The sequence below is a fragment of the Drosophila suzukii genome, unplaced genomic scaffold (genome assembly GCF_043229965.1).
Source record: "Drosophila suzukii unplaced genomic scaffold, CBGP_Dsuzu_IsoJpt1.0 scf_21, whole genome shotgun sequence".
Lineage (NCBI taxonomy): Eukaryota > Metazoa > Arthropoda > Insecta > Diptera > Drosophilidae > Drosophila > Drosophila suzukii.
In genome coordinates this window covers 54,237-80,133 of record NW_027255908.1, presented here as the reverse complement: position 1 = coordinate 80,133, position 25,897 = coordinate 54,237, and the positions used below count along the sequence as shown (strand labels likewise).

The 25,897-nt window shown below is 38.2% G+C and overlaps 1 protein-coding gene and 1 long non-coding RNA gene across 2 annotated transcripts; one reads left to right on the top strand and one right to left on the bottom strand.

The window, feature by feature from the left end:
• Positions 1 to 3,607: 3,607 nt before the first annotated feature.
• LOC139354757 (uncharacterized) lies at positions 3,608 to 5,782 on the bottom strand. The gene is made up of 3 exons (XM_070999007.1): positions 5,620 to 5,782; positions 4,599 to 4,842; positions 3,608 to 3,956 (listed from the first exon to the last, which is right to left on the bottom strand). The coding sequence occupies exons 1-3, from the start codon at positions 5,780 to 5,782 to the stop codon at positions 3,608 to 3,610; spliced, it is 756 nt and encodes a 251-aa protein (XP_070855108.1).
• A 652-nt stretch (positions 5,783 to 6,434) lies between these two features.
• On the top strand, positions 6,435 to 6,976 carry LOC139354769 (uncharacterized). Its single transcript, XR_011605622.1, has 3 exons — positions 6,435 to 6,687; positions 6,754 to 6,833; positions 6,888 to 6,976. It is a non-coding gene; the product is annotated as an uncharacterized lncRNA (long non-coding RNA).
• Positions 6,977 to 25,897: the final 18,921 nt, after the last annotated feature.

Sequence of the window (25,897 nt, the reverse complement as noted above, 5' to 3'; positions counted from 1 at the left end):
CTCGCCAACTATGCACTCCACACAGGACTTCACGATAATTTGAGCCTTCCTCTCTAAACCTGGAATGTAAAAGTCGCGCTGAACCACGTCAATTGTCCTTTTGATGCCAAAATGTCCTTGTCGGTGAGCTGTGTTGATTATTTTGTTATCCATGGCTGATGGGATTACTATGAGCTCTTTTATAGGTTTCTTGTGAAGAACTTCTTGCTTCAGATAAAAGTCGTCGTAGGTATGTGTTTCCAGGACCTTACAAATGGCTTTTGTCCATTCATCCTGCCGTTGAGCCTGTTGAATAATATGTCTGACTGACTCTTGGAGCAACAAGGTATGTGTTGGGGCGTGGTGGCTTGATCGTTGAAATAGGTGAAGCCCCAAGATCGAATGGTACCCAAAAACCACGGGAGTATTTTGAGGTTTTTACCCGACGTGCGTAGGTGTTTATTAGTACACTTTGAAACATAAACTGCTTAAACATAACTTAACTTAAGCGCTCCAGAGCAGAGCGGAGACTTAGGGGAGAAATGGAGAGGGAGAGCGGACGGCAGTGCGAGCGCGCGAGATGTAGACATCTGGATAAAACTGCCGCTCGACACTGCCTCCTGAAATTAAACGCCCTTTTGACGTAAACATTCTCCCCCCCTTGCGAGGACTCCCGTAGCAAGAAACTCAGGATAGTAGGCTCAGGAATATGTTGAAAGTGTAGATCGGTCGTCCGTATGTAGAAGAGTGTGGTGGGCCTTTCCACACTTGTGGCAGTGATGACCACTGCGGCAGGAGTCCTTGGAATGATTGTGAGCCAAGCAATTGGAGCAGTACTTCTGGATATGTACTTCCTGAAGCCGATTCTGGGGGCCTAGTCGTAGAAAGTGGTGGCACTTCCGTAGAGGTTGGATCTTTTGGAAGACTCGGCATTGGTAGGATTTAATACCTCGAGTACGTCTGCCATCCAAGGATGGGTATGGAACCCAATACTCGGATGGAGTATTCTTAGGAGGGAATTTTTGTAGGGAAACGTGCGCTGAATAGGACGAAATGATGTGCGGAACTGAGGCGGATACTGGCCTTGGAGGGTCGGATGGAATCGGCGGAGTAGTTGGACCGCTGTTTCGATGCAGCAATGTGTGATGCCGATCCTGGCAAGTGAGACAGTTGTGAGCTCTTGTGCTATCCCGGAATTGATGGCTGCCTGCAAAGCAATTGGAGCACAACTGCTTCCTTTGAATATAGGCTAGGCGATCGTCTACCGTCATTTGTAGGAAGCGTGGACATATACGCACGGGGTGGTTCTTCTTCGAACACAGATCACAGCTTTTGGGTATCGGAACTAGCCTTGTGTTGAAGGAACTTATTCTTGGTAATTCTGCCACTCGATTTGTGTCTTTGGACTGGACGTGGTGGAAAATAGCAGATCGGAAGCTATCGACGGCCTCATGAGTTCGATGGCGCTCCGTCAAATAGGAATCAAGCTCAAGCCACGTAGGAATTTCGGCTTTATTTCGGATGGATTGGTCCCATAACGAGAGAGTGAGCTTTGGTAGTTTTGTCGAGCACATATAAACCAGGATAGGGTCCCAATTCTCAATATTAACACCGGAAAATTTTAAGGAAGTTAAGCAACCATGAAAAGTGCGTTGAAGTTCCTTTAAGTCTGCTCCCGACTCCTGTGCTATGGATTGCACATTGAAAAGTGTTTTCAGGTGACTGTTCACCTGCAATCGCTTATTTTCGAAACGCTCAGTTAGGTTATTCCAGGCTGAGCGAAAGCCGTCATTGGTGAGTGGGGATCTTGAAACTATTGAATGAGCTTCGCCACTTGTTTTTGAATTTAAATGGAATAATTTTTCAACGGGCGTTAGACTCGGATTGTCTATGTATATTGACGTGAAAAGGTCCCGGAAAGTCGGCCAGCGAAGATAATCGCCAGAGAAAACATCTGTGTCGATAGGAGGGAATTTTGTGACGGAGTTTCTGGAGCTTGAAATATTTGGGAGGAGCCTTTTAGGATTTTTTCCATCAGCTGCGCGGCAAATATTTCATAAGTGGAGTACGTTTGGTAATACTTGGACTTTAGTATGGATTTTGTGTCTGCAGTGCTCTCGCCTGCAGCTATAATGCAGTCGGAGCATATGTCGTATGCTGCCTTTACCGTTTGCCACAAGGAATTGAGGTGGTCGCGACGAATTTTGTTGTTGGGGTAGGAGCACCTGGAGCATTCACAGTGGCTTCAAAGTGGTTCAGACAGTCAACTGTGGCCATAAATCGGGTTAAAGCGGATTTTACTGATGTTGCCATGACGTAATATAATTTAGAATTTTAGTTCAGTAAGGAAACGGGCTTTAATCCAATTGAAATTTAGGAACCAATCAAGATTGTAAATATATACGGTCACACTGTCGGATAGGCTGAGTCAATAAATATTTATTATATCGGATGGTCGGACTTATGTAAAGAATTACGGACTTTAATATTGTATTGGAAGGCACATTTATTGTGAGCTCTTGACCCACTGTGCACTGGTGAAAATATCGATATACGTATGTATGTACACTGTACATATGTACATAAGTGGGGTGCGAATAGCAGAATAACGTTGCGGGAATTGGAAAGACTTCGCTTATGTTTGTATGTCGGTGCGTTTGTTTGTCACCTGCACAACTAAATTGCAAACGATTTGCTGGAGTAAATTTGTGGAATTTGTAACTTTGTTTTTAATTTTAGAAATAGTTTAGCCGTATTTGTAGGTCGAGAAAAGTAGTTGGAGTGGACTGTATTAGAATATTTATGTAAATATACACACGCAGCTGGAACACAGTAAAAAATAAAGAGTGCAAATCTTAAGGAAAAATGTTATGATCGGGAATTTTTTACTGTGGCTGAGTTATATTTTACACACAATTGGAATTGAAAATATATTTGAGAAATATTTTACTTGAATAGTAGCACTGAAATATCTTCTGGAATTGTTTCAAGTGTGCAACTGTGGGCAAAGGAAACTGGAATATTGTCGGGCACAAGTAACGGAATTGGATTTAGACAATATATCATACAGAAAGCTAGTCGAAATAGGGTTCGAAAAACTGGCTGTATGACCGGCAATTAAAGTAAGGGGAACTTATCTGGAGCGGTTCAAGCCTGCTGGGACAAAATCAAAGAAAGCTCCAGGAGAGGAAAATCCAAAGATTTTGAAATCCGGTTTCGACTGGACCAAAATGTTGGGGCGGGGTGGCTTGATCGTTGAAAATAGTTGAAGCCCCAAGATCGAATGGTACCCAAAACCCACGGGAGTACTTTGGGGTTTTTACGCGACGTGCGTAGGTGCTTATTAGTACACTTTGAAACATGAACTGTTTAAGCCTAACTTAACTTAAGCGCTCCACAGCAGAGCGGAGACTTAGGGGAGAGAGGGAGAGCAGACGGCAGTGCAAGCGCGCCAGATGTAGACATCTGGATAAAACTGCCGCTCGACACTGCCTCCTGAAATTAAACGCCCTTTTGACGTAAACAGTATGTACGCGGCTTAAGGCGTCGACATGTTTCATCCTTGTGCCTGCACGATGCTCTATTATGTACTCAAAATCTTGTAAAAACATGGCCAAACGAGATACTTTCACTGGGACGCATTGCAGTCGGTGACGATCTTAATCTTTCGTCCCAGCAAGTAGACTCTCCACTTCTTCAGAGCGTGTACTATAGCGAGTACCTCTAGCTCATAAGAAGTATATTTCTCCTCGGCATCTGTTGTCTTGCGGCTCATGTACTCTACTGGGTGAAATTCATGATCATCTGAATCCTTTTGAAGAAGGACTGCTCCATATCCGTACATGCTTGCATCACAATGGACTTCCGTAGCACTCTTTTGATCGAATAACTTCAGAACAGGCGAACTAGACAAAGATACTTTTAATTGATTAAACGATGCCAACTCTTCCTCGCCCATCTTAAAGGATGTGTTCTTCCTAAGCAAGTTCGACAAAGGCAATAAAAGCGAAGTCTTTTACAAACCTTCGGAAATAGGATGTTAGGCCAAGATACCGTTGAACTCCTTTTTTATCTCGCGGGACTGGGAAGTTTTCGACTGCACAAGTCTTTTCTGCTGTTGGTTGGATAGTCGCGTTTTCAACTATATAGCCAAGGAATTGGACCCTCTTCTGTAGGACCTGACACTTTTTCCCACTTTATACGCAGACCTGAACACATTGCGACATCTGCATCTTTGATTTCTCTAATCCTTCCTGTTCGTCGTTTGAGTTGATAATCAAATCATCCATATACAGGACAAGAGTACCGTCTTCAATTGATGGTCTGAGCACTGCAAAAATGTATCGCATAAACACTGCAGGAGAATTGGAAATTCCGAATGGTACGAAGCAGAATTCGTATTGACCACTTTGGGTGACGAACGCGGTGTATTTGCGAGAGCTTTCTTGCTCGGGGACATGGAAAAATCCGTTTGATAAGTCCAGCGTTGTAAGTACTTTCCCCTTCTGAAGCTTATGTAAATCATCGTCGATCAAGGCCATAGGGAAGTCGTCGCGCATAATCTTCCGATTCAATTTGCGCAACAGAGTCTTTTAGTGCCATCTTTTTTAGCAACCAACACTACGGGTGAGGCGTATTCGGAAACACGTTGACTAGTGATTCCTTCCTTAAGCCAATCCCTGATCTGCTTGTCGGCTTTCTCAGTTTCCTCGTGCGGTAAGCGCCTAGGTCTCTGATAGACTGGGTCTTTATCGGTTAGGAGTACTTCCATTTCTACTGGACTTGACTCTGGCTTTAATGGCTTGTAATTTTGAACTAACCCAACCACTACCGATCTTATGTCGTTGCTCAAGTGATGCAGATCTAAATGTGGAATGAAATTCTCTTCAATGAAATTAGATGCCATCAACTGATGAAAAGTTTCTTTCAAGTCTGAAATGCCAGTGGAAGACACATCTACAGTCAAATTTTGATTGTCACTATAATGAGTGAGATTTATGTCATGGTTTGGACTATTTTCATCTCTACCTAAGGTGGGGTCAGACAAATGTCCAAGATCTACTGGATATACTGCGTGAAAACGACACCGTTTGCTCTAATTGTTGCCGTTACTGTGTTAAGGACAACGCTACCAATCACACCTTCATAAAGGGTATCCTTGTCTCGCACTACATGAAAGCACATATCAACGTCAGCGTCATCTAACTTCGTCGCAACTGTGAACGAACCTAGAGTGTATATCTTCTTGCCACCTATTCCAATTAGCTCTTTTATATCAGGTTTGAGAATGTCGGGGTGGATGCGAGTGTAAGCCGTCTCGCAAATGGTACAAATATGGCTGCCAGAATTGAATAACGCCGTAATCTGGTCGCTACCAATGTTTATGTTTGTAAACGCTCTGTTGAAAGTTAATTGTGACAACTGCTTGAGTTTTCATTTTTCACTTCCTTACGAGCTTCTTTGATACCGCATTGATTTGCTTTGTGACCAAACTGATTGCATTTTTGAAACATTTTATACCTACTTCCTTACAATTCTTTGCAATATGGTGGCTGCCACCACACTTAAAGCAACGTTTGCCTTCTTGGTAAGTTTTAACTAAAGAACTGTCAAACTTCGGCTTTGGTTTAAGCCCCTGACTCGCGCAAATCTTCTCGTAAACCTTAAGTTTCTCACGAAACTCCTTAAGATTGGACGCCTGGTACGAACAACTTTTATTTTGCTTCGAGTCTGGTATACCCTCCACTATGTGTTCTATAATACTTTCTTCGTCCAACTTCGACTGATTTGCCAATGCGGTCATACTGTAGAATTATTCTATTTTCTTTCTGTTTTCAAGCATCTTGTGCATCTGTTTTTCTGTAAGGTTTTCTCCAAATTCATTTTTTAAAGCTTCTTCCCAATCACTTATTTCCGGTTGGCTGCCCAAGAACAATTTTGCAGCTCCCTTGACTACCCTTCAGTTCTGCAGTAGGGACGCGGTGACATGGCTCAAGGCAAAAAGCTTTTTTTGTTTTTTTTTGTGCCTAAAACGCTGTGCCGCTGTTGACGTCAGCAGAGCAGTCGGCGCAGCGTAGAAGACTGCCCACGAAAACGATCGTGCAACAAAGAGAGGCAGATATTCGGATATATCCCTCTCTTTCTTGTCTTATAATCTGCCTGCACTCCGCGCTCGCAGAGACAAATTTCGGCTGGTCCGTTATTTTTTTTTGCGTCTCTCCGTTATGTTCGGCTAGCGACTAATATTTCGGCGGAAAAATTTTCGTGGAGCAGCGACATGTGAATGCCCTAATATTTTAGGAGCATTATTGTGTATCGAAAAAAACAACTAATATTGTTTTATAAAAGTAAACTATTTGATTATAGTAAAATTTAGTATATTGAATTTACTTATAATGTTATATTTACTTATTATACATTTTTATTACAATATAATTTTTTAGTTAAGTTTAAGTATTAACATTTAAAAAAAAAATCGTATTGTATTTTTTACTTAAGAAGTAAAAACTATATAGTCGGATATATAATTCACTTTAGAAAGGGTATAGGTGCAGTGGCACGCGCCAACAGCGAAGAGAAAACAAAAGAAATCTAGTAAAGGGGTGAGAAGACTTGGTGCATTCTGTTTGAGTGATTGAAAGGGAAGCATCCATTTTAATGGTGCGCAGCAGAGTTACTTTAATCGTTTAGTTAATACAATAAAGTCAGGTAAGTGCTACATTAAGTTTAAGATGTTGTGCATTGATCTTAGTTTAAAGTACGTAAATTTTGAAGGTATTCAATGGGTTCCGTTAGCCGAAAGTGGATGACGAAATGTTTTGTGCCAATAAAAATTCTGCAACAAGCTATAAAAGGTAAATATACAATTAAACAAATAAAACGCATTTTTTAAACATATGTTTTTTCAGGAGCGTTGGATTCAGAGGATCCGGACAAAGGTTTAAGAACGGCGATGTCTAACGTTAAAAATAAGTTTACGAAGCAAAAAATCAGAAACAATAATTGTACAATTTTTGAAAATCTAAATAGTACCATATAATTAAAATGAATTAAAATGAAATGAATTAAATTCTATATTTTTTTAATTGAAAACTCAAGGAAAAATTCTGATTTTCACAAGTGATTCACTTGGGACGTGTCCCTTGCAAGTGATTTCACAAGTGAAAACTCAAGGAAAAATTCTGATTTTCCCAAGTGTTTCACTTGGGACGTGTCCCTTGCAAGTGATTTCACAAGTGAAAACTCAAAGAAAAATTCTGATTTTCCCAAGTGATTCACTTGGGACGAGTCCGGCACGTGACAGGCCATACGAAAAATGAGTATAAGGAACAAGTGAAATCCCGTAGGACTTCGAAAAATTTTCATTTGAATTTTCACTTGTGAAAATGCGGACATCCCATACAATTTTCTATATGGAGCGTCACTTGTTCTTCACTTGTGCACGAGGACATGTCCCAGGTGATTCCCAAGGTGATTCACAAGTGAAACTTTTTTTTTTGGAACTGAAGGGTAACTGTCGCCGTAAATGAATTTTTCATGATCAGTCCACTGAACTGTAATACTTATCAATATCCGGAGATCCACTTCCGATGAATGCAGAGAGCGAATCTTCAATATCTCTCAGAGTGAAAGTCGTGGCTAAGGATTGAGAATTAGAAGAATCTGACTCTACGACGTTAGTAAGTTGCATAAAAACGCTTTGTTTAACTTCAAACTCGGTATTTCAATTTGATATAATGAATGCATGTATGGATTTATACTTGCGAATCGCCTGCTGTATCTAGTCTTTTGTCACTCATTTCTGATATTTGCCACTGCTTTTTAAATTTGTCTCTGGTAAATCGTTGAAATAAAAGCTGCAACCGTTGTCTGCTCTGATGGCTACTTTTCGAACTGCTTTTCAACTCCCTCTTCACTCGCGCCTTCAATATCGCCTTCAACCACGCCTTCAATAGCGCCTTCAATCGCTTTCAACTTCATTGGCGTCACTTTGCCGCCTCGTGTCAATCACCTCATCTGGATCTCTCCTCCGTCGTGATCTCCTCCAGCTTTTACCTTTCCAAGTTTTACTAATGGTCAAGTTGTCGCTTTAGCCATTATTGTCGCTCTCTGCGACAACGCATTGTATAAACGCCTTTCGTCGTCTTCCGTTAGGAATTTACTTGTCGCCAAAGAACCAATTTTGTACTCAAATCGGCCAACTGCGCATTAAATTTTGTAGTTTTGTAGTTTCAGAATTTCACAATATTTTGCAAAACTTGGTGGAATTGCGCAACATTCTCAGCTCTTCTGGATGGTTTTTTAGTCTCTCTTTTTTCTAATCACTTCAGTTTTATAACTTTCTAGTTTCTCCGTTTCGTTTTGGTTATTAATCTGCGATCGATGGATTCTTAGCACAAGAACTAGATGGTTGTTTGGCCGCGTATCAAACTCAATTTTTCGTTTGTCGATTGTTCTCGGTCGAGGCCCCAAAATTGAAGAGAAAGGCTTCCATTGGTTTCCGTAAATATATTTATAGATTATTAAGAGTTTATTCTTCGATGAATACGAGTACACTTCACGAGTACACAGTTTTTATACTTAAGTTGACACATTAATTAATACTAAGACACACTTGACCTTCCTCTGCTGATTCTCAATTTCTACTCCTCTTGCCCCTTTTTTCACGCTTTTTAACACTACCGAAAATTTGTCGGAACAAAACAACTGATCTGTTATTAATAGGGCTGCCAATCCTACATCCATATTTTGGAATGTGAAGAGATCGGACCAATCAAACCCTGATATATAAAAGTTTAGTCTCCAAAAGTCAGCCTTGCGAAGACAACGTAATCGCTTAGTTAACTTATCCGATTTTTCTACTAACAGCACCAGTGTCGATTGAGAGCTCAAAAGCAGGATGATATAGATCTTCGAGTTGAGTAAGAGGTGGTACCTTAGACAGAATCACACAGTCCGGATTAGATACAAAGCACAGATCCAGCAAACGGCCTAGTGAATGTCTAACATAGTTACCTTGAACCAAGGATATGTCAAGCAAATCATCAGAGAATTCATGACGAGCTAACGGAAGTCAGACATTCGATTTTTCATCTGTGCATCACGAAGTTCCAGGTGTAAGAAAACCTCCTAGAACTACAAGTTGGTATCTTTTTAAGTCAACTTAATGAAACATTTTGAACAGAGATCTTAAAAGACGAAGTGCCCATAGCATAGGTAAAATTACACTTTTCCACTGTAATATTTTACAACTTTTTTTATGTATATAGTCCAACCCCTCGGAGACCGTTTGGTCAGGGGAAAGCCGAGAAACCAATAGTTGTTTTTTTGGCAGAACCACTGATAGGGGTCTTGGTAAGGCAGATGTGTTTCTGCATAGCCAACTTGTTCCGGTAGAATGGGCTCAGTATTCACTGAAGTTCCAGGGTATTAAGTAAGGAAGACGATCCAGATTGCAATTGATCCATATCTATTTAGCAGCTGATTTTAACAACACTTGAGGATTTGTTGAGGTCGACCGCTGCTCCGTGATGGCTCTCTGATGATTATTTTCAAGGGGTTGCGGAATTTTCTTTCTAGGCTTCCTATCACCAGTGGATTTTTTACGCTTTGGAGACTTATCTAAAAGCTTAAGGTTATTAAATTGGGAGTGCAGCGCTGAGAGCAACTCATCCGATCGGCGAAAACTATCTCTAGCTAAGCGAAAGCTGTTAATTACACTTCAGCCGTAGATAGGACATCACTTCAAACTGTGTAACCGGCACACTTGGTATGAGACATTTTTTCACAAAGTCAGCACGTCAGTTTTCACTAGTCATCTTTGATTAATTGATGGAATTTTTTCAATGGATAAGACAAAAGTATCCATAATTTTTTTTTATTCTGACCACTGTACTAAGGGAAATGTAAGGATCGAAAATTGCAAACGAGCAGTTAAAAGTGAGGGAGGAGCACAAACTTTGCACGTTTAGCTTTCGATTAGGAAAAAAAAATAATGCAGTTAACGCGTTCGCAGAAACAGCAACACAAAACATCACTGCAGCTTCGTCGGACAGCGCACAATGGAAAGCAATAGAAATCAAAGAATTACAAAAATAAACTGCAAATTAAAATTGTAAATGCCTTTATTGAGATGGTTCACACAAAGGAATAATTTAGATTTAAGATGCAGAATTAAAATTATTTGAATCGTATAGGCAAACAAGAAAACCAATTAAGATTTAAAATTCAGAATTAAAATGAAAATATGAATACTGAGAAAAGGATATGCGTGCGTCTGTGTGTGAATATAATGAAATTTTAGCTGACGGAAGAAACGAGATACGTTTAAGTACAAATTCCTTATAGTACCCCCTGGTATCCTTTTCTAAAAAATATTTCATATCTTAAAAAGATTTAACAAGTTTCCTGCAAAGCAGGGACTATAAATAATGATTAATGATCTGTTTTTTTAATCAAAAAATAAGGAAGAACGCTATAGTCGAGTACCTCGACTATCAGATACCCGTTACTCAGCTAATGGGTCCAAAGGGAAATGGAGATTTGCAAGCAGCAAAGGGAGATTGAAATGCGCCACCTACCAGTGATCTCAATATATGGTTATGCGGGCGGTAGACAGATTTAAGCGTTATGCGCGATAGGTACTGAGGAGACAATTATATTTCGGTTAACATTTTTGATCCAGCATGAAAATTGTGGGCGCCACAGGTTTGGGCGGTTTGTGCGTACACGGCAACGGAATTTAAATCTGAGATCCCATTTCTCTATCTTTGATAGTTTTCGAGATATCCGCGTTCAAATTTACGATTTTTTGAAGTTTGTGGGCGTTAAAGTGGGCGTGCCAAATTTTTTTTTTGGTCAATCGATAGGTATTGATGAGAATAATACATTTCAGTTAAAATTTCTGTTTCCATTCTATTTCTAGAATCAAAAGTGTAGGAGCCAAAGGCTTGGGCGGATTGTGGGCGTTAGAGTGGGCGTGGCACATTGTTGAAACAAACTTGCGCTGCGCAGGAATCTCAGGAATCTGTATGCCTAATTCCAGTATTGTAGCTCTTATTGTTTCCAATATCTCAGCGTTCATACGGACAGACGGACATGGCAAGATCGACTCGGCTAGTGATCCTGATCAAGAATATATGTACTTTATGGGGTCGGAAACGCTTCCTTCTGCCTGTTACATAATTTCCGACGAATCTAGTATACCCTTTACTCTACGAGTAACGGGTATAATTACACAATAATGATGTTATTCTCAAATTTAAATTGCTTTCCTTTGTCTAAACTAATATTTTCACGGCTCCAACATCTAACTAGAATTGTAAAGAAAGCAAGAATGCTGAATCTCAAGCGAGCTGATATATTTTTTTTAATAATTCTTGAGTTATTAGTGTTAATATTATTGAATTGTGTGCGTAAGAGTGGGCTTGGTACACTGCCAAAAAAACTTGCGCTGTGCAGAAAGGCCAAGAGATTGCATACCAATTCCCAACTAGCTTAATAGTTTGCGAGATCTCAGCGTTCATAGGGACAGGCGGACATGGCTAGATCAGTATATGGGAAAGACAGATTCTGGGATTCCGCTTCCCTCGTTAATATATGCGGGTCCTAGAACAATTAGCATAATCCATAAATTAACTGGTATTAATGGGTTTAGTTGTCATGAAAATGACACGATCATGTCCATAAAGAGTATACTTAATTGACCCCACCCCCACACCCCCCTGTTGGGGTGATTCTCAGATATCGGAATATTTTCAAACATACATTTTTGTTTCCGCCTCAGAACGTTTAACTGGTACATTGTCTATGATTCTCTCCTTTCCATAAATGGGTCATTAACTTGACATAAAAGGGATTCAAGCCAGAGCCACCCGAATATGCGCACCAGTCCATTACCTGAGCCCAATACCTCACGCCAACGACCTCACGGATGGCTGATAGCTCTAACACGTCCCATAATAGCGATTGAAATCACGACCACGCAACTACTCGCAAGTAGCTGACATATCTCAGTCAAGGAAATATTTTCAATTCTCCGTACGTATAATTTTAGCTCGAAAAAAAGGTCAGAAGTTTATTTTGTTGCGAACATGTTTTGTTATATATCGACATGCATAGAAGTGGCAGGCGCACGTTTCCGATGTCAATTCCGATTACAAAGTGTAAAGTGTTCACCATAATTCGTAGTTTTGAGATCATGTCCACCTCGATTCATGAACATAGTTTTTGTGTTTAGAAGGTATTGAAAATGCTGACCAATAATCTGCCCTTTAAATTGTTCAATAAATTGGTCAATTTCCTCATTTATTTTAATTTCATGTAGTTCCTTACACATCTAGTCTCAACTTTTAAATTATGTATAAAAGTTATTTTATTGTTAGCAAAGTAAAATCATATGGTCGTTCTATTAAAAAATTTTTAATCAAGCTTAGATCTTTTTCGATTACATTTCCAATTTCCTTTAAAATAAAATTATTGTTATTATCAAAGAAGCCTTGAACATTAATCCACATAGAAAGATTCACATAGAGAAACAACGACGAATCTTGCATGTGACTAACCAGACTCATACTGGTAAAGGCAGAAGAAAAAGCAATTCGGCAATTCTCGGGTGTCGCGTGGCCAGAACAACGGCCACTATCAACCTATTGGTAACCATACTCCAGTAGCTGGCAAAGGGCAACAGCCGGCCGTTGACTCCCAAGATAGTAGATATCAAGAAACAGTAATTCTAGGTGGGAGCACCTAGTTTATCCGACCCATACCCGCAGCCAAGTAAAAGCTCTAGTCTGGTATAAAAGACCTTAGACAAATAGAGACAGAGAGAGAATCCATTTGGGTGTCTTGCTGACGGAAGCCGGCAGCTTCGAGGGAAGGCGACTTTCCCTGGGGCAGTCGTCCATGGAGTCTTCTGCTACCAGGACCAGCCCCCATATACGAGAGTCCTTGACGAAAACACAAGGTTAGGTAGGTTAGTAGGTTAGGTTAGGACTATAGTCCGACACACTTAGACCTCAGTGGGTCCGTTGTGATACCGCATGATCTGGTTTCTTCCTTCTCTAGGGTCCCGTTTCTAGTAGTTTCAGCTTGTGTTAAGCTGATCAGCATGTCTTCCACCCGGAAGATTTAATAAAGGCACTTATGCTTTTGAGATTAATCTCCGATATTTCGGTAAGATCGTCGATGAAGGGGCTTCCTAAGTGTTTCAGTCTGAGTCTGCATAGGGCTGGGCAGAAGCAGAGAAGGTGTTCTACCGTTTCCACTTCTTCCTCATCCCTACAGCTTCTGCAGAAATCATTTTGCGGGGCTTGTAGCCTGCCGGCATGCGCGCCAACAAGCCAGTGGCCTGTAAGAGCTCGGATCAACATGCCACACTCTGTGCGGCTGAGCTTGAGTAACTCCGAGGTTTTCTTGTTGTTTATCACAGGCCATGTCTAATGAGAGATGCGACACTGTGTTGCGTTTTGCCAATGGGTGTTGGCTAGTGTGTTGAAGTGGTTTTTTATGTTTAGCTTGCAAGTAGCCATGGGCATACCGACATTTTCCTCTCCTGGTAGGAGAGGCTTGGTGGTGCCCTGCCTGGCTAATTCGTCCGCTATGCAGTTGCCTACGATGTCCCGGTGACCCAGAACCCATATTAGGCTGATAGTAAACTGATTTGCCATCTCGTGGAGAGATCTGCGACAGTCTGCTATTGTACGAGAGTTGGTGTTTGTCGAGTAGATCGACTTAATAGCCGCTTGGCTGTCACTATACATGTTTAGATGTCCTCTCTGGAGGCTAAGGTTCCCAAAACAGGTTAATGCTTCTTTTATAGCGTGGACCTCCGCCTGAAAGACGCTACAGTGGTTCGGGAGCCTGAATGACTTCCTGATATCTAATTGTTCGGAGTATACACCTCCGCCGACTTGTCCTTCTAATTTGGAGCCATCTGTATAGAAACAGATTGCGTCCGTCGTGCCCGGTCGGCCCTGTTCCCATTCCTCTCTATCAGGAATCAGGTCCTCAAAGGGTGTGTGACTATATTCAATAGATCTGCATAGATCCGTGATTTTCGGAATCGATTTATCATGCTGGAGAATTTTAGCATGGCCATATAATTGGGCTTTCCACTCCCCTGTGTCCCTCAGTCGAATAGCTGCCGATTTGGCCCTTTCCATGCCTGCTAAGTCCAGGCTAGGGAGGTTCAAGATCGCATTCAGCACTTCATTCGGGGTGGTTCGAAGGGCTCCACTAATACACAAAGCCGCCATTCGCTGTACTTTGTTTAGAGGAGTCAGTATGCATTGTTTGTGTAAGGCGGTCCACCACAGAGCCACTCCGTACAGTAGGATTGGCTTGACTACCGCTGTGTATATCCAGTTAACAATTCTTGGGGACATGCCCCATCCTAGCCCGATTGCTTTTTTACAGGAGTAAAGTGCAATGGTCGCTTTTTTGGTTCTCTCTTGGTTGTTTAAGCCCCATTTGAGGCGTTTATCTAGTACTAACCCCAAGTACATGGCGTGATCGCTAAAGGAGAGATTACAAATGTTTAAAATGGGTGGGTTAAGTTGAGGAATTTTGTACCTATTCGTAAATAGAACAAGTTCTGTTTTCGAGGGATTTACCCCGAGTCCGTTCGCTATCGTCCATTCCGATAGCATTTTAAGTTTAGCGGTCATAAGATCGCAAAGTGTTTGTGGATATTTTCCATTAAAGATAATGGCGACGTCGTCTGCGTATGCCACGACCTTATAGCCTCCTCCCTCCAGAATCCGCAGTAGTTTATTTACTGCGATATTCCACAAGAGCAGTGATAGTACACCTCCTTGCGGGGTGCCTCTGTTCACTAGTCTAGTCTGGGTTGAGGTCCCTAGTGTGGCTGTGACCATTCTGCTTATCAGCAATTTATGGATTAGTCTCACCCTAGTTCTGTGAGAGATTCTGTTATAGCGGTGGGAAGCACGTTATTGAAGGCTCCCTCTATATCCAGGAAGGCGATCAGTGTGTATTCCTTGATGTTGAGTGATTTCTCGATGCTGTTTACCACCAAGTGTAGCGCCGATTCGGTTGACTTACCTTTGGTGTAAGCGTGTTGTGCTTCTGATATTTGTGTCGGGTCTACGGTGGCCCTTATGTGTAGACTTATCATTCTTTCAAAGCTCTTAAGCAGGAATGATGTTAGGCTTATTGGCCTAAAATCCTTTGCTGTGGTGTGAGTGGCCTTCCCTGCCTTGGGAATGAAAACCACCTTTGTTTCTTGCCATGCTGTTGGTAGTTCTCCTACCGCCAGGATGGATTGGAAGATTTTTTTCAACCAGTTTATGGCTATTTGTCCTGCTTGCTGGATGTGAGCCGGTGTTATCCCGTCCGGTCCCGGCGATTTGTATGGTTTGAAACTATGAATGGACCATTTCATGTTGCGGTCTGATAGGAGTGGATCTATTTCGATTCCCTCTCCTGTTCCTCTTTCAGGTGGATGACCTGCTTGTTGGCTCCCCGGGAAGTGAGCGTCTAGGAGCAGGTCCAAGGACTCTTTACTGGAGTCTGACCATGATCCATCTGCTTTTTGAAGATAGCCCAAAGGCGCGGCTGTCTTAGAAAGTATTTTCCTGAGCCTTGCGGCATCAGTTGTTTTTTCTATGTCAGAGCAGAAAGTCTGCCATGCCGTTCGTTTTGCTCTTCTAATGGCCTTTTTGTAAGAGGCTAGTTCAAACTTGTAGTTCAGCCAATTGGTGTCCTCATTTCCCGCTTTTGCTCTGTTAAACAGGCATCTGCAGTTGGTTCTGAGGATAGAGAACACAATTGCAGCTCGAAATAATCTTGTGTCGAACCAGCACCGCTATTGTCATCAAAGAACGTGGAGAAGATCAACAATAAGGACGACATCCAACATACTGCGATGATTGTGGACGCAGTATCCGTGATCTCCATGCTCCTGAAATTTGTTCAGCTGTACGAACCGTTCGTTCAGAGCGTAGCGACCAATAGCATGCATCGGAGAAAATAGTGATGCAATATAAATGTGTTAATCGAGCCAACCAAAGCTAAAGTGAACTCATGCATAACCAAGGACCAATATCCTCAAATAATACAATTGGATAAAAAGTGAAAAAGAAGCATTCAAACATGGATTGAAATATATTTAAACCAACCGAATCAATAGACAAAGTGCGAATCATGATAAACACTTAGAGATGACGAGTCTCTCCACCAGCCGTTGAAGAAGTCGCATGCCTCTGGCATAATATATATATATATTTTGTGTTTAAGTGAATTGGTATACTTAAGAACAGCCGTATTTTGGTGCACGTATATCCAATATAATATTTTCCCAAAGCCCAGGATCCGGAGCGTCGAGATCTCATCGCCCAGGATTTAAAGAGGGGGTAAGTTTGTCGGTACACGGTTCCTTTCTTATAAACATACATATGTAAATGTTCGTGCAGTATCCTACAGTTTTATAGACTACTATAAACTTTTTCAGCGGCGGGTATCAGTCTTGTAATTGTATGTACAATTGCAAGAGCCCTCTGAGCGACGTTTGTAGTCGTGAATGGTCAGCATTTTGCTGATGTGTGCACCTTCACAGGTGGTAAAAACGATACTCTCCGCTAAAACAATAATTGTCAATTAATTTAATTCCTATATGAAGTAGCCAATATTATGTTATTCAACACCGGCGCACGCCGACCTAAATATTATTTAATAAATTTATAATGTGAAAAAGAATTCGAAACCATGGTGTGCTAGAACTCTAACAAAGGGGGTGTGCTGACGGGAGGAGTGGAGTAGGTCAAGAACAATGACATAACTTTCAACGGACAACCCTGACAATAGGGGATCGTATAGCGCTCTCGTTTGCGATAGCGCCCACTCCGCCCTCCCCTCCCACTTCCCCTCCCACTTGTCCTTTCACTCTCGTTTAAAAGTTATGTATGTATGTATATATATATATTATTTTCTTCGGTTTACAAACTCTTGCATTATGTGAATATTAATATAGTACAAACAATTTGAAACCATAGAAAACAATATACTCTTTTTATCTCTTTTTAATTTAAAAATATTTTTTTTTTTTGTCGTTACTCGTTTAAAAATTATATATGTATGTATATTATTTTCTTCGGACTACAAATCTCCGTATTATGTGAATATTAATATAGTACAAAGAGTATGTAGCCCCATAGAAAACAATAAACTCTCTTTTTTATCTCACTTCACTTTCTCTACATATTTGAAGGCTTAAAATATATATTTTTAATGTCATCATGACGAAAGATCTATTAAATATATTAGATTTTCCACACAATAACAATAAAAGGAAGATACCCTTTATCTTACTTCACTTTCTTTGCATTTTGAAGGCTTTAAATATATTTTTGAAGTTATCGTGTTTAAAGATCTTTTAAATATGTTAGATTTTTCCACACCATAACGTTAAAACAATATACTTTTTATCTCACTTCACTTTTTCCGCGTTTTTGAAGGCTTTAAATATATTTTTTGATTTAATCGTGGTGCAATATCTATTAAATATAATAGATTTTTCCACACAATAACATCAAAACAATATACTCTTTCATTTAACTTTCTCCGCATTTTTGAAGGCTTTAAATATATTTTGGATGTCACCGTGGTGCTATATCTATTAAATATATCAGATATTTTTCCCATGATGACAACAAATAATATACTCTTTTATCACACACTTCACTTTTTTTAATTTCTACACACACACACACGCACATTATTGAAGGCTTTAGATATATCTTTTTTTTGATATCGCGGAAAGAGTTCTTCTATTAAATAAACAGCAAGTCTTTTTCCGCGACACAAACAAAAAATACTCTTTATCTCACATCACTTTCTCTGCATTTCTGTTTTTTTTTTTTTTGAAGGCTTTAAAAATATATTTTTTTTCTGATCGCGTAAAAAGATCTATTAAATATAGCAGATCTTCCTCATCGATACAGAAAAAATATACTGTTCAACTTACGTTACACACACACACACACACACGATCGTTGATTTTGATATTGTTTCTGTCCAACGTTCTAGTGCCATATTTTGTGAATATTAATATAATCAATAGGTCGTTGAACAGAAACAATATTTTTTTTTTGTTTTGTTTTTTTCTCACAAGCCTCACATAATATTGTTTTTTTTTTTGGTTTTTGCGACTGTAAGCTGAAATGAGAACGTTGTATATTAAGAGATTTTATTTTCAGGAGTAAATAAGTTTTTTATTAATGTTGATAGGTTAATATATATATATATATATATGTATATAGGTTATTGTTATATATGTGTGTATAATTAATATTGCCTTTAAATTCTCTCAGCCAAATCCTGGTAGCGTTGAATTATAATATAAACTCCTATTTTGAAACGTTTTCTAATGTTACGTGAAATCTTCAATTCGGTGTCTGATATGTGTGCCCCTATCGTCATCAATTTCCTCATATTACGTAAGGTCTGTAGTTTAAAATCAGGTAGAATATCTTCATACTGAATGCAAAATTCATCTATTTCTTTTTTTAGCTCATCAACTTCGCCTGTATTAACGAATGCTTCAATCTCATAACTGCTTAAATCTTTCCTATTTCTGTATCCCGCACCGAAAACGTCATCATCATCTTCAATAATAATTTTAGGATTTTTTTTTGATAAGTTTTCACGCAAAAAGCGATAGCGTTGCATTAAATTAAAGGCTCCCCACATGAATTGCCCGCTGATTGGGCGTAAGGCTCTGTAGTCCCCTGGCGTAAGTACTGTTCTTACTCGGCGCTAGATATTACATCATCGTATAACGTACGAAACTCTTCAATTTCATCCTTTAGCTCTCGAATTTTTCGATCAGCAACACCAACAGCGTCTTCACTGTTGATAGATCTTCGTTTAGCAAGAGAGTTAACAGTGGTGGATTTAACCAACTTATTGGGTCGAGGATCTTCCTTTTCAGCAACACCAGCAGCAGCAGCAGCAACACCAGCAGCAGCATCAGCATCAGCAACACCAGCAGCAGCAGCATCAGCAGTAGTACCATCATCAGTACTAGCAGCATCACCATCACCATCAATGATAGATTTAGAAACTTGTGTTTTGGAACCCTTTATTTTTTTTTGATTAAAAAAATATAAATAAAAAAGAGATGAAGAATAAATTATAATTTTACATTCTTTTTTTATGTTTTTTTTTTTTTGTTTTGTCTAGGCGCAGCAGGTATGGTTATGGTGGAGACCTACGTTATTATCCTCAATGGTGTCCTTAGGAATTTGATTTAAGATCTTGTAATCGTGGACGGTATAGTCTTCTTCTTCTTCGTCTTCTTCTGAGGTTGCGTAACCGGGTTGTCTGTGGGTACACACCACACATTTGCAATTGGAGCATCGAAGCGCTTTCGGTGGTCTACTCAATTTGCTTAACCAATTTGAATCGGATGCTTCTTCTGCTCCTACTACCACTTTCTTGAATTTGATCGTTTGTGACTCCATGTTAACTTCTGCTTGCTTGCTTAGTTTTGGTTATATATTGTTCACGTACTTAAGTCAATTATGAACTGCCTTTGAATTTGACTGTCTCATCGCTATTTATTGGGAATTTTTCGCTGATTGAGTGTGTGTATGTGGACGCTACATTTTCTCGCAATCACTTGCAAATACAAAGTAAGTGTTTTTTGTTTGAAATCCCTTTTGAACACCGGATGAGCGATAACTGCATCCAAAAAAAAATTATTAATGATTTTTGAAAAATTCTTTTTGCAGTTACTATTATTTTTGTTTGAAGAAACTTTTTGCATCAAAAAATTTAAGTTTTCAAGTCGAGGAAAAAAGTTCAAAAAGGACATTTTCACACAAATTCGTCCTTTTCAATAAGTACTGAATGTGTTAAGAAATGTATTGTATCATTCAAACGGCATTTAAATTACCTTTCCATTGATGCCAAAGTTAACAAGATGTAAGTTCAAATTATGAATATATTTAACTTTTTTTTTGTGAAAATACTTTTGACCACCCTTGTATATAAATATATTTATAAGTAGTATACTTACAAAATTTGATAGGAAGTCATAATTTGTAATGCGTCATGTTCATCAACCAATTTTTGTTGTATGTACTTGAAATGTTGTTCTTTTTCACAATCTACTACATCATCAGCAGCAGCAGCAGCATAAGTTGTACTCATCTCTTTATTCGTTTCCATTTGATTAAAGGTAATATTTAAATTTTTAATATGTTCTAATCGCATATGTATAATTTGGAGAGTTTCTTTATCCTCGGGCGACAGAATGTGTAGATAATTTTGAATAAAATCAATAATTTTTTTTGTAAATGTCATTATTTTTTTTTGTGTTGTTATTATTGAATATTCATATGCAAAACCTGTTGATAATCATTGATGTTATACGTTCCGATGTGTCTCTCTAACTGAAGGTTGGTGGGGTTGGCTTCATCGTAATAATCATCTCCCTCATCGTTGGTAAAGTCTCGTTCAAAAAAATAATTTTTCTCTATCAGGTTTCGCTCATTGGTATTGCCTACAGTATTATAGTGATGACAAAAAATTCGTAATGTTTTATTTGTGAAATCGCTATGATAATTGCATCGAATATTGACAATACTTCTCAAGTATCTTAATTTGAAATATCTACAAATTACAGCGGGTGCGTCAATTATTCCACCAATATCCTCTTCTTTTCTAATTAACTCTCGGCGGAAATTTTCAACTACCTTATCGATCGTAGGGAATGTATGAGGCATATGTTCAAATAGTACCAAATCTCGTTTAAATCTAATATCATGTTGATTTTTGTTGTTGCTGCTGCTGCTGCTGCTTTCTCGAATCACTTCCACAAATGCGGTATTAAGTTCAAAAATTAAATTTACTTTGACAGTCAATGTTTCGTTTACAACGAGATCAAAACTAGAGTATTTAATTTCCATTTGGTAGGGAATTTTTTTTGATATCATATTCGCTTTTTACTGGCGCTATTTCAACGAGGATTCCAAGTACAAATAATAATATCAAAACCATAATTATTTTCATTTTGTGTATTTATTATTAATTTTTATTACGCGATTATATACTTTCCCTGTGGGTGAATGCTTAGAGACTAGTTTAACAGAATTGTGATTAAAGTAAAAAAAATGCATGAATGCATGTATAGTATATAGGTATAAAGAATATAATTTTTTTTTGACGTCTCTCTCTCGGGCTCTGGCTTTGGCTCTCTACTGATTATTGAGTATTAGCTGCATTTGTTTTGGGCTGATAGCTTAGTAACAACACTAGTAAGTAAATGCATGAATAAAGTATGTGTATATAAATACATATATATATATAGGTATAAGTATAAAAAAAGATTAAAAAAGTTTTTTTTTGTCTGCTCTCTTTCTCTCGGGGCTCCGGCTCTCCACTGATTATCGTTTATTGGCTGCGACTGTTTGTTTGTGTTGTAATCGACTTCTAGCGCGTGCCCCTCTCCCTCTCTCTCTCTCTCAAGTGATTGTCATCGTCTCAGTTTGTATATAGTTGTTGATGTCTTCGTTGAGGATAATGTTCTTCAGGGTGTTGGGGTTTTTTTCGACAAATGTTTGTTCTACCTCACCGTTTGCTAATAAACGTTCAATAATGATTGTCTCAATATATTGATTGCATTTTATATTTAGTGTTCTCTTCTCATAATTGCTTTTATACAAACAACGAATTGATATAGCCGACTCTTTATATTGGAGATTAAAGTGCCTATAGAATGGTACTGTTGCATTCAGTATTCCTCCAATATTTTTCTCCTTTTCTATTAGGTTTGCTTGAAACAATTCGATTACTTGATCAACCGTAACTTTAATATTATCCTCGGCATTGTCCTCATCGTTAGCTGTTGATGTTGGTGGTGCTGCTGGTGGTGTTGGTGTTGACGATTCAGTTATCAATTCCACCCACTCACTGGGTTTTATTGTTGTGGTTGGTGGTGGTGGTGGTGTTGATGATGGTTGTCTCATAAATTCTAATGAGAGGTTTACTTTTAACACCTCCTTGTTCGATAATGTTATATTAAATTCTACACTTTTTGTATTTGTATTGATACTATTGGTGATATTCAGAATATAAGCAAATTCAGGATTCGGAATAGGATTACAGTTTCCCTCCCCGAAATTGCAACCGAATAGTAAAATAATTACAATGATTATTATTCGCAACATTTTTTTTTTTTATTTTTTATATTTTTTTGGTTTTTATTCTCGTTTTGATTGTAGTTTCTAGCTTGCAGTTCGACTTGCTACTAATGCTTGCTTGCTTGCTTGGTTGCTTGCTTGCATTCTCACAGAGAACGCAATAGAAAAAATATTCACATATACGTACATTGTATATATATATATATATATATATATTTATAATATTTTTCTAACCTCGTTTGATAGCGGTGTATATTCGAATAATTTATCATGAATTATGAGACAGTATGCAGATGTTTTTGGAGGGATATTACTTTGTGTTTTAATCTCAATTCGTATATCAATCGGTCCGCTTTTTACTGCTTCATTTTGGTGCTTTACATCTAAGACAATAATGGGAGCCTTATTTTTATAAGTCTCTAGCGATAATAACGGTTGTGACTCACAGCCGTAGTAACTTTTTTGAAAATTGATATACATATCGTATAATAGTGCATATCTATTATAAGAAAAATTTTGATTTAATCCGTCATACGGATATACTTCAGAATTAAGATATACTTTCACATCGACTAAATCGCAATGAACATATTTCTTATTGTTTTTAAATGCGATAATAACATAGCGAGAGCGTTCAGTTTCAACAGCTAATTTAACACTCCAAATAAATGTAGTAGTCTGTGGAACTACTGGGTTATAGTATATATCCCAACTCTTGAAGGGAATCAATAATGGCGTTTGTTTGTTTATCACATTAAACATGTACAATTTATAAGCATCAGACAATTGGACATGTGGCATTTTCCAAACAATGCTCGAAATCGTCATTTTCAATTGACTCATTGTTAAAGCTACAGCAGTGCTCTTATAAACATCATCGTTATCTTTTCCTCTTAATAGAACTAGCTCGTGTTTCCCATTCAGCAGTATTTTATTGTTGTCCTCAGCAAATCCAAGTAACAGATTCAACGGCACGCAAAAATTAAAGTTTCCTCTTTCAAGTTTTAAATTGTCTGTGATGGACCATCCACAATTTTTGAGCAAGTGTTCTTGATTTCGTTTTATTGATAAATAATTTTTTAAATCGCTTGTTACACCCAAATGTCGTGTTCGATCAATTTCAATACCATTCAATTCATATCGTATTTCACTAAATAGATACGCCATACAAATATTCAATAAAGCTATTGTGGTTTCGATTTGATCATCAACTTTTGTGATATGCCCTTGAATGTGAAGAAAACTTTCGCACGGCAACACATACAAATCTTGATTTTGTATGGCAATCCGAATTTCGTCATTGTTCTCATACGATCGCAAATAGGGTGCATAACTATGATAATCTTTCTTTATTATTGAATTATCAATAGTCGGTTTCTCGAGCACGTTAATTATATGTGACATTTTTTTTTTAAGTTGAATCCTAAACTCAATAAAAATTTTTTATTGCACTCCGTTAATGGGATTTGTTTTTGTTGTCGTCGCCGTCGTTGTTTTTGTTGTCGAGTAGCTAATCTGGTCAGCGTTGGTGAAGCGAGTGAGGGAAAATTGAGTGATAATGCCTTTTTATAGACGTTGTTGTTGTTGTTGTATATAATCATTTTCTTTATATTGGTTTTAAATGTAATCTTAATGTAATTCTTTCACCGCGAAAATTAATCAGATTACCGTCTTGATCACAGATTTTTAAAGTTATCGAATGTATTTCTTTTGTGTTTACTGGTAGATATATAACATTTTGTGGTACCTCAGTTATTTTATATCCAGGACTAACGACAAGCGCAAACTGATGTAGTGTGTGTATTGTTTCGTTGTTTATATATGTACCATTTATAATATTGCATTGTACACAAATGGTATTAATTTTTATGATATCAATTGCCTTATCAGAAGTATGTAATATATTAGGGCTTAATATATTCTAAGTGAATCCCAATAAAGAGCCGATTGACTTTATTTATTGAAATATATTTCATCAGTTGCAGAGAAAATTTCTGGTTGCAAAGTGTTATAGTTTGGAACTAGATAAAATTTGGGACTTCCGTCGGTCTCATTCTGTGTTAACTTTCTATATTTTCGTGTCAATAGATCATTAATATCGCTGATTTCATAGGAACCTACGGGGATTTTTATCAAATGCTTACCAATATGAAATAAATTATTGTCTACGTCAACGTTTGGAATCGAATTATAAGTGTCCAGACTGATTAACGCACACTGATAGTTCTGTTCAAGTTCAATTGGAGGAAAATAATCTGCAACAAGTACTGACGTATTGCCTGTTAGTGTTAATGTTATCGACATCTTAACGGTTCGGGAGGAAATGAAATGTTTATAGGCTTTACTCATACACATATATAGTATGCTGCGTGTGTGTGTGTGCTTTCAAATCAATCCAGGAATTATGCTCTGATGAGAATCCTAACCATTTAACGAATGCTCTACCATTTCGACGTCTAATAACCTTCTCCACTAGATATGTATCGGGAAATTTAGTTTTCATCAGCTCATATTCGTAAAATCCTCCCTTAATATCATTTCCCTGATAATCTTTCAATATATACGTAATGGGATTGGTATTTTGTATCCGTTTGATTTGGAATATCTCAGTTGTCCAGTTTGGAGTATAACCTTTTTCGAACACATGTTTGTATTTACTAATTCGCACATAATCGTCAACTTTGAATTTTGGTTTATGAGTGATTTTCAGATGATTGTAAACGGTTTGGAGGAGTAATTCTTCATTTAGAAAACTTACATCGTTTGGCGCCATCAGAATTGTTTTATTGTATGTGTTATTATATTTAATCTATTTGTAGCTACCTTGATAGCTGAACTCTTTCCACATCATAATTTTGATGGTTCTATTAAATCGTTCAACAATGCTGGCTTTTAAAATACTATACGTTGAATAATGATTAATATGATTTAATTTCATCAGATATTGAAATGTCTTATTGAAAAATTCTTTACCATCATCTGTTTGTAAGTTTTTCGGTTTTCTTTGTGCATCATCGAAAATGCTTTTCATACTCTTTGTGACGCTGTCTCCTGTTTTGTTTTTAATAGCAACAGCCCATGCTGACTTCGAAAACGTATCAATAACAGTTAAAAGATAACGATATCCCTTATTATATAATTGATAGGGTATCATTTCAACTAAATCGGCTTGCCATAAATCATCTATCCCCTTCATTATCACACGTCGTCTGATAAAATTTTTTCGTCCTTGTCTATGCAACTCTTCGGTGAGTTGCCTTTTATCCGCATTCAAGTTGCTGTTGTTGTTGTTGTTGTTGTCACTCATTTTGTTTTATTTTATTGTCAATATATTTAACAACAATGGGGAACTGTACTTTAATTTTTTTCACCTCATCCGTAGGTAGCTGCGTAGAGAGTAATTTAAAGAGAACGTCCTAAAGCCGTTGAATATTTTCTTCTAATCGCTCTATATACTTAGTATAAATAACTTGTGAGTAGTCCTCTAAGGATAATTTTATAAGATTCGCACTTTCAGCGACATCTGATTGAAGGTTTGTTTCCAATGTAATTATTTTGCTTTTTAAAATATTTATGCTCTGTCTCAAGCTGTTTAAATCAATATCCGTTTTCTCTTGTCGATTTAAAATATATTTTTTTAGACTTGCTCCTCCTCCTCCTCCTCCTCCTCCTCCTCCTACTCCTCCGGACGACAAGCTTTTACCAAATTTATTAATCTGATTCATTTTATTATATTTGCCTCTCTAAGCTCTTCA

Bases quoted from the DNA above. Each gene is read 5' to 3' on its own strand.
- LOC139354757 (XM_070999007.1), bottom strand. From the start codon at position 5,782: ATGACCGCATTGGCAAATCAGTCGAAGTTGGACGAAGAAAGTATTATA. The intron at 4,843-5,619 runs GTCAGGGGCTTA...TTCCACATTTAG, and splicing joins TTACGAGAAGATTTGCGCGA to ATCTGCATCACTTGAGCAAC. The intron at 3,957-4,598 runs GTTGGTTGCTAA...GAACTTGCTTAG, and splicing joins GAATACGCCTCACCCGTAGT to GAAGAACACATCCTTTAAGA.